This window comes from Heptranchias perlo, chromosome 6 (assembly GCF_035084215.1).
Source record: "Heptranchias perlo isolate sHepPer1 chromosome 6, sHepPer1.hap1, whole genome shotgun sequence".
NCBI lineage: Eukaryota > Metazoa > Chordata > Chondrichthyes > Hexanchiformes > Hexanchidae > Heptranchias > Heptranchias perlo.
This window is the reverse complement of record NC_090330.1, coordinates 98,503,354-98,516,700: the sequence shown is the minus strand read 5'-3', so window position 1 is coordinate 98,516,700 and position 13,347 is coordinate 98,503,354. Positions and strand designations below refer to the sequence as shown.

General features: G+C 40.0%; 1 protein-coding gene across 2 annotated transcripts in view; it reads left to right on the top strand.

Annotated features, from left to right (window-relative positions):
* The window catches only part of ndfip2 (Nedd4 family interacting protein 2), a 78,264-nt gene that overhangs the window by 45,783 nt on the left and 19,134 nt on the right, over positions 1-13,347 (top strand). For both annotated transcript variants that reach the window (XM_067986497.1, XM_067986496.1), the window contains one exon: positions 5,535-5,601. In XM_067986497.1, coding sequence (XP_067842598.1) covers positions 5,535-5,601 — 67 coding nt within the window. The remainder of the gene's footprint in view (positions 1-5,534; positions 5,602-13,347) is intronic.

The window sequence follows — 13,347 nt, the reverse complement described above, 5'->3', positions numbered from 1 at the left end:
CACTGGGAGTAGTGATTTAAAAAGAGGAACCGAGGAAAGGAAAGCAAACAGGTTGTGTTCGTTTGCTGAAGCCAGATTCTAAATTTCAATAATGCACAAATCAACAGAGCTAAGTAGCGAACTGCATTGTTTACCACTTCATCAGAGATCCAGAGGTGCTTTTTGCTCGTATGGTAATATTGCATAATATGATTCACCCCATTGTTGTTTTATACTTTTTATTCTATCTTGAGATGTGGGCGAAAACCTCATAGCAGTTTGATACAACTGAGTATCATGGTAGGCCACGTCACAGGGCAGTTAAGAGTCAACTTCGTTGGTGTGGGACTGGAGTCGCATATAGGCCATACTGAGTAATGCTCTTTACGGAAGGAAATCTGCCGTCCTTAATGAATCAGTTGGGTTTTTACGACAATGCGTTAACTTCGTGGTTACTTTTTACTGATACCAGCCTTTTAGTTCCAGGTTTTTTTAATAACTAAATTCAAATTCTCAAACTGCTATGGTGGGATTTGAATCAAGTTCTCTGAATTATTAATACAGACTCTGCATTACTAGTCCAGTAACATAATCACCTTACTGGTCTTCTGCTCTTGTTTCTCCATGTTATTTATGTGGGAGCTGCCTTGTGGGTACAGGTTTGCCTACTTTATTAAAACTAGCGGTACTGTATTCAGATTAGCACCTTTGCAGTCAGTCTTTTCACATAAGAAGCCACATGCAGTAACTCTTGCTTACATACATCTTTATTTGACATCTGCCACACGTAGCTGGAGTTGAGCCGACATTGAATCACATTCTGGGGAAATCATGTAAAGGGACGATCTCCCTTTATTCTGTTTTTGATGTCAACCCGCACTCTCCACATGGTGTCCCACTCCCATGTTATAATAACGTTCAGTGATCCTTCAAAAGTTTTCACTACGATTGAAAATTCCACAGTTCCATTCAAGCTCCCTTTTCTACTGCTCATCATACCAGACTTTTTCTTTGTCTATTATAAAGTTTGAGTTTGTTTTTTTCTCCCATTTTCTCCCCTAAATTTATTTATGAAGGCACTAACTCATGCTCGGGTGTGGTTCTGTGGGTCTCCGATACTTTGCCCAAGTTACTATTCTTCATGTCTAGGCCTACATAGTGAGGTTATTTTGTTATGGAGAGCATCACAGTCAAGCCTGAACTTTCTCATCTGACAATTTACATACAGTCACTTTTCAGGAGGAATCACTGGATAATGGTCAGGAGTGGGAAACAAATAATAGTGCCCAAATTGCTGGCCCAACTGAAATCAACTGATTCAACATGGAATATGAATCAAACCTGGCATCTTCCAATCTATAAGGCTTACTGCTGTACTGACAGTGACTTTGAGACATGGTGAGGGTGCTTTTAATTTTTTGTTCTCAGTTTTTATAACTTAATCTTTGGCATCATTTGACACTTCCAACGTTTAACCACCCTCCTCTAGATGGTACCAACTCGATTGTACTGACTAGCATGCTGTTAATACATAAACCAGTGCAATATTCTGGTTGACGCCAGTCATGAAGTTCACCAATTGCCAACTTCTAGTGCCAGTAAACATTGTTGAAAAATGCAGCCTAGCCTTCACCATGGCAGAGAGGCATAATGGGTATCTGAAATGCATGTTATCCCAGCATGACTCTCATTCTGCTCCATTTGCCCAGAGTTCACAACCTGTATTTACCTGGAGAGGCTGTAGTATATACCCCAAATTTAACAGGAGAAAATTTAAAGAAGGAAGCAATACCGACAAGAAGAGTTTTCTTTTTATGCCAGTTCTGCCTTAAGGTGCTCCCACAAACGTGGTATCGGCCAGTGCCAGGCGCCACTGCAAGCTTTTTATCGGCCATTATCATTCACCCCTCCAGACAACACCTCATCCATGGGTGCCACATCATGATTCTTCTGCTTCAGTATTGTCAAATTTCACTGGTAATGCTGGACTGTACACCCACCCTGCTGTGTTCAAGGCATCAGTCTGGTAGTTCTGGTGAGGGCTGTATGGCACCAAACAGTGCTGGATGGAGATTCTACTGGTGCCGCATGAAATGTTCGGGCTGTAATTCCAATAATGTGGATTAGTGTGCATTGGATGAGGGATTTTGCTGACCCAGACTTCTGCCATTTTCTCAATCCACACCATGGGATGGAGCTTTGACACCAGTGAATTTGATAACAAACGTTATTAGTAAAAGAAAAAGTTATCTATTGACATCAGCCAATGTCAGTGAGTGCCACACTATCATGTGGGCTCCCATTAACCACCTAGGTGATCCTGAGCTGGGTTTGAAATTTTGGTCCCATTTGGCATCCTATAGCCTATGGGTAGTTCCCATGGAGGTCTTGTACTCTTACTGTGGGGTTTCTACTTTGGGGATATTGGGGAATTCCCAAATTCACAATGAGGTGGTCTCATAAATCTCATGGGCATGGGGTTACTTTATAATCGATCCTTTTGCATCACTGGGCAGTCTATCGCTTCTTATCCAAAACCTAGGACAAGTCAATCTGGAGGCTAGATATCTTTTTTTCTGTGGAGGAAATTGTTTTTGTTTGCATTTTCACTGATTTTCAGTTTGCTATAGAAACTCAGAACAGAGGAAGCAAAGGTAATTCTAGTAACCTCTTACTGGTGTTGCAAATTGTGGTTCTTGGATAGTGTCTACCTGATCGCACTTCCCCACAACAAAGAGCACCTCACTAAACTCTCAGATTGTATTTTATATCTCTACCGAGCCAACGTCCACCTGACTGTTGAGAGGGCATGATTACTAGACCAAGGTTTGTCATCACCTGCTGTAGATAGTTTGCCTCGTGCAAAGTATCCATGAACTGAACTTACAATACTAAGTAGAATAAGTTTGCACATTGGTTTTCATCTCAGGTTATTAGTTTTTTTCTTGTGGTATACCTTATATTGTTGGATAGCTACAACATCTTGTTAAGTTGAGACTAAACACCAACTCCATTTTCTGGCCTCTGACTTTGTGAAAATCATCTGGAAATTAGTTGCAACATGGCTGGATGGGATAGACTTGGTGGGCCACCTGGTCTTTTTCTGTCTGTCTATTTTTGTATGTCTGTACCTGTTGTTGCTGCTGCTTTTGGCAAGGGTCTACCTCTTCTCTGTGCCAGTTACCACTGGGTCACTCTCCAGCAGTTTTCATAGGATGCGGAATGAGAAGAAGATTACCCAGCTTGTAGTGTTGTCATCATTGGAAGAGGACATCTTTCACACACCGCATTACAAACCAGCTGTTCCCTCAGGTCTTGCCAGGAGTACGTACGTCCTATTCCTTTTTCCAGTATTGTATTGGTCAAAACGATTGATGCTCTGACACATTTGTAGACTTTGCGCATCATGTGGTGCGATGACTGATATCTAATATGTCTTAAAGGAAGTTTGTTCATTTTTGTGGTTTCCCCAGAATGTAATACGATCCCAGTTCAATTCCAGCTACTATTGAAATGTTTTGATCGTAAAGATATAGTGCACATTTTTGTTAGAGATTGCTACTGGGGAAGGGGTAAAGCATCTCAAAAGAACGTACTTGACTGCTTTTAAACAAAATGTCAAGTAACACATGTTCAAGAGGTTATGCCAACTGGAAAGTGACCTATTTGTTTCATTGAAATGATGAAATGTCAAGAGGGCTGCTGTTATTTTAATTTGCTATGGTAGAATAGAAATTAATTTTCAGTGTTTTGAATAAGACCCTGGATGAGGCCTTTTAGATTGCAATCAATTTGTCATCATCAGCTACAGTAGCTTTATTTCTGAGATTGTTCATTTTCTCATGTAGTTTAATGAGATTTTGATGTTATAGTACTCAAAAGGCAGCTTCCATAACAAAATAACAATCCAGTACTACTGTAAACAGTCTGACAAGCTTTTGTTGCTCTATTTAAATTCAGTGAGATAATACCCTTTATAATGGTTGTATCGGAGAGAAAAGTAAGGGGTGAAGGAATTTGAAGGATCCTTAGCAGAAAATGTAAATAAATGCAGAACAAAAACCTTACAAGACATTTTGACTAGTGTTAAATAGTAACCACGGTGGGGTGTCTGATTAACCTTTTTTCTTTTGATCATTGATGCATGCCGTCTGGTTTCTAGGAAGGAACGGTACCTGTCCCCTATACCATCATAGTCCTGTCCTCCAGCTGCCTTTTGAGATTTCTCACGTCATGCAGAGTCAAACCATCATAGCATAACCATTAACAGGAAGAGTTGAAATTCTGCTTTCAGGTTCATTTAGCCATGTTGAACTCTGCTGGGAACTGAATGCTGGAGTGTCTAGTTTGAAAAGTAAAAGACTTTAATGAGTTTGAGGCCTTTATGGGACTGGTATCCTTGGCGGTGATTAGCAGCGGGGGTGCTTAAGGTCAAAAGCTCTTCTTTCAGGAGGTCATCGTAACATCCCACTCTGATACGATTAAACTAATATGGATGTGGTGTTAATATCTAGAACAGTGGGATGCTGTATTCTTGTGTCAGAGATTTGATTTTGTTAGTGGCTGTATAGTGGCATTGTGTAAGTAGTGACAACAAGGTAAAGCAAGAAAACTGACTGCTCATTCAATAACAAAACAAAAGGAGTAACAGACTATGGAGAATAAAGTGTGTAGACCCTGATTATGGATCAGTGATCTTATGATGACACTACTGGGTAAATTTTTCAAATCCCGTGCAGCCATCAGGGCTTGGCACACAGCCAACACATATTGGAAAATTGTGGGCACACTGCTCACTATTTTCTGTACATGGAAGTCATTGGACAGAAAGCTGAGGGCAGCACGCCTGCAATTTTTGGGAAATGTGTTGGCTGCATGCAAGGCCCCTTCAGCAGTGCAGGACCTTGGAAAGTTTACATCCATAAACCAAATTTTACCTGAGTGGATTGTTTTTATATCTTCATTGGAGCACCTTCATTGTAATTAGTCTCCTCTGGTTTAAAAGTCGGGAAAAAATACTGACAAAGTAAACACAGACTATAAAATGAAGTTTTTTCTCAAATTTAATGGGAGGCATAATGTCAAATTTAGAACTCTTATTGGAAAATCATAGGATCATGTTTTAACTATACTCAATTTATAGATACAGGATATTGACTTTGTATAGGTTGTAAGTGTCTTTACGATAGAATGCTACATGTTTGCTCAAAGTAGTGAAATCCATTGTCCTGCTTTCCTTTCGTGCTGACTGCCATTTCAAAACCTGTCTGAACTTGAATTTACAACATCTTTTCCTAAGGTAGCAAGAAGTGGCAAGCAGTTTTTTTCCCAAATGATGACGCCAAATGAAAATTGAGAAAACCTATTGCACCCTCTTACCATCCAACATGCCACAAACCACTTCATTGAATGCACTCACAAATAAAAATATGATCATTCTAAATTGCAGTGCTATATCAGTTTGGCACAATATGTTGTAACTTATTAAAAATGATAGAAAAAAATGTAAATGTATCAGTGTGATTATTTTGTAATCTTGCATTTTTCTCTTCCAGTTTTCTGATTATTTCAATGGCTATTTCAATGGTCAGTATTGGCTTTGGTGGATATTCCTTGTTCTTGGTGAGCTGATCTTTTTTTTCCACAATCTATTTGTTCGTAAGTGAGAAAAATGTTTTCTGAAAGGATGTATGTATTTCCCATAAATTGCATGATGTATATTTTATGTGATGGCATTTTTTTTTACTTAACTGCACATTTTATAATTTCACTCAACTGCTTGGTATACTTTTTTAGAGTAATTTTCCACTTGGTGCTACATGCATAAATTGAAAATATGTTCTGTGTTTATTTTTGCATATTTGTATCTGAATTCTTGTCAGGGTGGAAACTGTTGCAATTTTATATGAATAATTTCAGAAATCAGTGTTATGGTTTTTTTTGCAGATTATGGTGTGTTCTATCATCTTTGTTATTGTTGTGTTCAAGACATTCCAGATACATAGATTCAGTAGTAACTAGAAACAAATTCAGTAGTAACTTTCAAAAGGGAATTGGATAAATACTTGAAGGGAAAAAATTTACAGGGCAATGGGACTAATTGGATAGCACATCCAAAGAGCCAGCACAGGTACGATGGGCTGAATGGCCGCCTCCTTTGCTGTACCTACTATGATTCTATGATAACCCCCATGGCATCAGTGTTCCACTGGAATTTATTTATTTACTTACTTGTTTTTCTCTCTCTTCCCCCTCCACCCCAAAATAAAAGGAAAGAGAATTCAAAATGTTCCACTTGCAATGTTTGTAATCAGAAGTATCTTCATAATTTTTTTTAAAGTTTGTCTTGTGCTGATCCACTGTTACCTGGTCACTTGACTAATAGAAATTGATTCCCAGCTTTATAGTATTACCAGCCTGTCTATTACCATCAAGTTACACCATGTGACAACAAATTGAACTTTGGGGAGTCTAAAAATTGAAGTGAGTTATTAATTTTATATCTTCAGTTCTCTGGTAATTTATGTTACCATCACATTTTTGATGGAATCTGGAAGCAGAGGTTAGTGAATTTCATCCAGTTTTGCATCCTGTACATATAATCACATTTTAAAACGTTAACTGGTACATCGACATACCTTTTTAATATTTGGTTTAAAAGGTAATTCTAAGTAAAGGAAATTAGCAGAGCCAGTTTGTGTATCCAGCAATATTGGATAACTTACAATTCAATGAAGAAAACTTAGAATTGTTCAGAGGTGTCTTTCATTCAAGGTGGACATTAAACCAAAGGGGCCATTTTCTGAGGCATCGCTCCTGATGTAGAGCTTCACTAAATAAAAGTGCAAGTTGCAGAATTGGCCCTGTAGTGTTATAGTCCTATCTAAGACTGGCAATCCCATCTGGATAGGTTCCATGCCAAGAGAAGAGCCTTGCAAAATGATCTTGTACAAAGGGTCCTTCTGTAGTAAATCCTGAAATGTGCAGGACAATACTGTCCATATTCATTTTAAACAGTTTCAGAATGATGGAAGCTATATTGTCTTTGGTTGCAATTTGTTGTAGTAAGGAATGGGAAGTCTTTATGGTGATCGATCATAGTTTGACCATTTTCTGCTAGCTGCTTTTGTTCTCCTATTCTCTAGCTATTTAATGCAAAGCAGTGCTGACAGTGAATTTTATATTGTCAGGATTTAATCCAACACTAAATCTTTTGAAATAGAATTTAGCGTTTTCTCAGATTGGATTAAAAAAAGAAATGAAAAAACTTCAATTTTTTGTGTCATTGTGTGTAACAGATGTGTAATTGCGTAACTATTTATGTTTGAACATTGATTGAAGTTTCGTATAGTCCCCATCATCCACAAGAGAGAATTTCTTGATTTTCGTTATGAATGTAACTACAGTATAATTCAAGTTTAGTGTATGTACTTGTATTGTAGAATGAGTTGGAGCAGTAATTTATTCCAAGTAATTAATTAATGCTTGGCATTTAATCACAATATTTTTAAAAAGTGTTTCATGGGCCTTAACTCCAGAATGATAGTTTCCATTTTAGGTCACAAGTTCTAATCCTAGCTATTGCTGGCAATTCAAATTTGCCTGTGCTCAGTGATAACTATCTGTCCTTGTTAAAATGTCCAGAAGGAGCCTTGCATGTCAGAAGAGTGATGCATTTTGGAAAGGGGGGGAGGAGTGGTGTATCTTTTGAAGTATACCTACTGCCTGTCTGCTGATACAGGCCAGTTGATGCAATTTTCCCACTTGCTGGCCTGTACAAACCTTTTCCAACCATTACACGTCCGAAAATAATTCTAATTCGTTTATTTAACAGGGTTTTAACGTTATTTACAAAGTTGCGAATTGTTCAGTTAATACTACAATATTGTTTGAGAATAGATGAAAATAGAACAGATGATAACCTCTATTCTGTGAGTAAAGGAACACATTTTATGCTTCAAGCATCAGTTTAGTATTGTAGTTAATATTAATCAGAATCTATTTACCTTTGTATATATTTAAAAATAATTTTCTTCAATATTGATTGGTGGGATGGGGGAAGAAATATCTTCCATGCCAGGCAATGACCATCTCCAACAAGAGAGAGTCTAACCACCTCCCCTTGACATTCAACGACATTACCATCGCTGAATACCCCACCATCAACATCCTGGGGGTCACCATTGACCAGAAACTTAATTGGACCAGCCATATAAATACTGTGGCTACAAGAGCAGGTCAGAGGCTGGGTACTCTGCGGTGAGTGACTCACCTCCTGACTCCTCAAAGCCTTTCCACCATCTACAAGGCACAAGTCAGGAGTGTGATGAAATACTCTCCACTTGCCTGGATGAGTGCAGCTCCAACAACACTCAAGAAGCTCGACACCATCCAGGACAAAGCAGCCTGCTTGATTGGCACCCCATCCACCACCCTAAACATTCACTCCCTTCACCACCGGCGCACAGTGGCTGCAGTGTGTACCATCCACAGGATGCACTGCAGCAACTCGCCAAGGCTTCTTCGACAGCACCTCCCAAACCCGCGACTTCTACTACCTAGAAGGACAAGAGCAGCAGGTACATGGGAACAACACCACCTGCACGTTCCCCTCCAAGTCACACACCATCCCGACTTGGAAATATATCGCCGTTCCTTCATCGTTGCTGGGTCAAAATCCTGGAACTCCCTTCCTAACAGCACTGTGGGAGAACCTTCACCACACGGACTGCAGCGGTTCAAGAAGGCGGCTCATCACCACCTTCTCAAGGGCAATTAGGGATGGACAATAAATGCCGGCCTTGCCAGCGACGCCCACATCCCATGAATGAATAAAAGAAAAATTGTGTGTATTTGAGGAGAAATTTCAAACTTTATTCAATTCCGTGCAACCTGCTGGATGCTTATGTTGGTCTCACAACTGGAAGGGAGCTACTCACCGGCATACACAAGTGGCTTCCATTATAGAAACATGGATTGGTATTCTTTCCTGTCCCAGAGGTACAGTGGACGCCAAATTGGGCCCGATATTTCCAGCATGTCATGCGCCAGACGCCATCTTGGTATAGGAGTTAGCGCTGGAGCAGATAACGAACGCTGGAATCGTGTAAAGTAGGGAGAAAATGGCTTCAATCAGTGTGCATTGTACACCATTTTGGGACTTAATTCTCAACTCAACGCAGTCTTAACCCCGACCATCTGAGCGTGTCTTAGAATGCCAGGAGGACCCTCCCAGCAGTGCAAGAAAGCGGGACGTATGTCTGGGTGATGTGCCTGTCGTGGTTGAATAGCTGCCAGTGTGTGTAGTCTCTGAGTTGTCGGTGAGTGGCTTGAAACAGTGGTAATATGTAAGGGTGAGAGGAAGCATCTGATTGGAAGAGTTGAGTACTGATGGAAAGAGTTATTTGGATGTGGGTGAGGGGGGTGTAGTACGTGGAGCAGTGGATGCAGCTAGTGGTGCAGTTGGTAGGAGACGCCACTTGACAGTTGACCTCACTGACCTTGACCACTCATGTCAAAGCATTAAACTTGTTCCTGCACTGCATCCATGTTCATGATGCTGTGTGCCTGTCATTGACTTCGTCCCCCACTGCCTTTTGGACATAAGTCTGGAGGGCCTCTTGCCCCCCCCCCCCCACCACCACCACCACTGCGGATATAGGATGTCCCTCCATCTGTCCACCTCTTGCACGCAAGGTCTCCAGTGCAACAGCAGAGAACCTTGGTGCACGCACTCTCGCAGGCCTGGTACCAACTCAGAACAACAGATTGGTGAGGTCTGGCGTGCAGATTGGAGGATGTGGGATTTAGTAGTGTGCAACCTTAATTGAATGTTTTAACATAACTCATCAGTGTGTAAACATAGGGATGAGACCTGCATCTGTGTTTTACGTGTGCAATGTCTGATCTCCGTTCAGACTCCGTGCAAACAGTAGACTGTTATTTTCAGCAAATAACAGGTACCAGCTATCATTGAGATTTCTAAGAAATATCCACCCTTTAAGAGATTGAGTTCCCCCGGTGGTGGAAATTGCAAATTGCACTGATTCCACATGCAAGGCCCGGAATGGACACTGATTGCAGGTGAATCCTCCCGCCGGCCAAAACTTGCGTCCTGCCTGCGCAGGGGTCATTTGGCGCGGGTTAATAACGCATCATGCTACCCACACCCAAAAGCGGCCCTTATCCAATTTTTCCCCCCCAAGTAATTTTTAAAAATTCAATTGTACATTGATTCCTTGCCGATATTGAATGTTACTCACCAACTGTTACTCACCAACTTGGATGTACACACCCACATCCAAGTTTTTCTGCATGACAGTAAATTGTGGGTGTTTTTTCATCATTAGAATGTTAGAGGAGGATTCTAGTCAACTGACAATTAGCAAGGGTTTTGCAGAGAAATTTCTTATGCATATAAGACCCTAACCTTTAAAGAGATGATCAGATAACATCCTAAATACTTAAGATGTATTTTCTTGAAACATATTATGTATTTATTCTTTCTTGTGTTAATATATAGAATATCAAAAACTAATTAATAGTAAAAAAAAAATCCCCTGTCCTGTTCCCTAATTCTGTGGAAGCAGACATGAATATGATGTTGATGCAAAGCATGGAGTAGAAGCAAATTAACTTTGCATAACACCGCTGCTCCTTTTCTGTTTTCTTCTTACTAGAGTCATTATAAGAAAACAAATAAAAAGAAACCTGCAGGTGCTGCAAATCTGAATGAAATTAAAATTATTAAATGAAAACAGGTATTTTCAGATTGCTGCACTCCCCTGAAGTTCTTGCTGCCTTGTTTTAAGTAGGAAACGTGAAAGACAAGAATTTAGTTGGAACAAGAAGTGTTTATATATACCAACAAAGCTACAACATGCAATTGAGATCTCTTGGGCAGTAAGTACATATTCTTCATCATTTGCAATCCTCCACACGAGATGAGCCAGGCTGAATCATTGTTTTGAGGAAGTCATATAGTGGACGATGCCACTACTCAATGAAATTTGGTGGCACCAATCCATGTAGTATCCTCTTCCACATTGTATAAAAGGATTGAGCATGTGTCAGAGTAGCAGCTTGCTTTTTCCTCAGCCAGAGACAACTTTCTCCAACTAGGCCAGCCCCGGTGTTTCTAGGTTTAACATTTATATTGCCACTTATTCACTTGTTCTATTTGACAAACACTTTTCACAGGAGATACCTGTGCCAAATTGATAACCAGACTACCACTTATAAACTGGCTTGGCAATGATATGTGAGAGCATAAATAAAAACGCACAATGCTGGAAATACATAGCAGGTATGTTGGCATCTGAAGAGAATTAACAGCTTAGCATGTCAGATGCAGGCACTTCACCAGTTTGCATTTTCTGTTCTTATTTCAGATTTCCAACATCTGTAATTGTTTTTCTTTTTATTTAAGTCAGAGACTTTGGGTTGACTTGTTAGTGTACAAAGAAACTCCATTAAACAACTGTACTTTGCTTATTTCCTTCCTACTTTGGGTAATCTGAGGAATTGTGTAATTTTTAAACCCCCCATTTGTTCTTGTTTGTCCATTATTTGTCTCTGAACACTTCTGTTGATGTAATCATCTTAAAGCACTCATTAGATTTTCACCAGGTGCTTTCTGTGACAGGGATCTTTAAATCCCATGCTTGGTACCATTGTTTCACTATTATTTGTCTTTTTTGTAATTTATTGGCTGTAAAGCACTTTGAGATGTCCTGAGAGTGAAAGGTGTTGTATAAATGCAAGTTCTTTTAACTTCTAGAGTCAGTAGTTGACATTAATTGCTTATTTTGTCCAAGTAGCAGTCATATTTTCTGGAAAATAAAGTAGAGGAACTGCTTAGATACATAAATGGGAGGATAATGGACTGCCACAAAAGCTCCTCCCTCCAAAGTAGTCGGAGTTGCCTGGTAGCCTGGACATGCTTTACTTTTCACTTTGAGCTCCCTAACCTTTTAGCATAATGGGCAGGATCCTTATGATGCAACCAGTGAGTGGTATATACTTGAAAAGGAGAAATTTGCTATGGGGAAAGAGCAGGGGAGTGGGACTAATTGGATAGCTCTTCGAAGAGCCAGCACAGACACAGTGGCCTGAACGGCATCCTTCTGTGCTGAATGATTCTATGAAGTGAGGTGATCACTATTCATGAAAACTGCTCATCGCTAAAAAAACAGTTGATCTGCCAGTGGTTTTGTGGGAATTTTAAAAAATCTTAGAGATCACTACAGATGTTGTTAGCAGGAATACACTCGATTGACATGCAGCTTCCACTCCCAACTGCACTGTTCACCTCCTTCAGTTGGAACATGCCACAGGAATCCACAATACTACATGTTGTGACTGGAGGAGGAGAGCAACGTGCTGGGAGCAGGAGCTAAATGCCACTCCAGTGAACTCCTACTGATGAAGCCTATTGCAAACCCATTGCTGATCAGCTGTTTCTGATGGTGGTAAGAAACCAAAAGCTGGAGCTCTGTGAGCGGAATAGGCCCAGGGAGCGGGTTGGATATGACGTGCAGCTTACACACACAGCATGGAGAAATTGAGTGTATTGGGAAGTGAAGTAAACTAAAATCAAGTAAGAGATTGGGCAGAAAAAGGAAAAATCAAGGAAGTTAAATGCATGAAGCAAATTTTGAAACGTTGGTCTTTGTTTTAAAGAGGCACTGCATTTGGTACAGGTTTCAAGGTTCCAGAAAAATGTTTAACACCATGGGGAAAATTTCCTCTGCACTATGTACAGCAAAACCGTAAACTTTTTCTTCTGTAAATGCATTTACGATTTCATTACACTCGCATTGGTTGCCAGAGGAGTGTATTTTTTTCAGCTAAATTTCGAGAAGCATGCAATGACTTATGCTGCAATTACATTACTTTACTGATCACAACATTGCAGTGCGAACTTTAGAAACTTGGTGAAGGGTTTTCTCAATAAAGTGAGAAAACAAATGTGAATGACAATGAATAGAAAGAGTACTGTTTGAAACAGAAGCTGACAGCTGCTGCACGTAGACTTTATGAAGCATCACTGTTGATTAATTGTGTAATGGCTGTTATAAAATCCTTATTAATATTTAAAATATTCTCAATACTATTATTTTAAATATTTTCCATGGCAATAGAAAGCTGGGAAACTAATATTAAAACATCATGGGCACTAAATTGGGCTGTGTAACGCCCGTTGTTTAGGTGCTACACAGCCTCTCCGACATCCAAGATGGCGTCTTGGATGCGCACGCAGGTTTCCTGCATGCAGGCGCAAATAACAAACGCTGGAATCATGTAAAGTAGGGAGAAAATGGCTTCAATCAGTGTGCAATGCTGATTAAAAGTGATAAACACCATTTT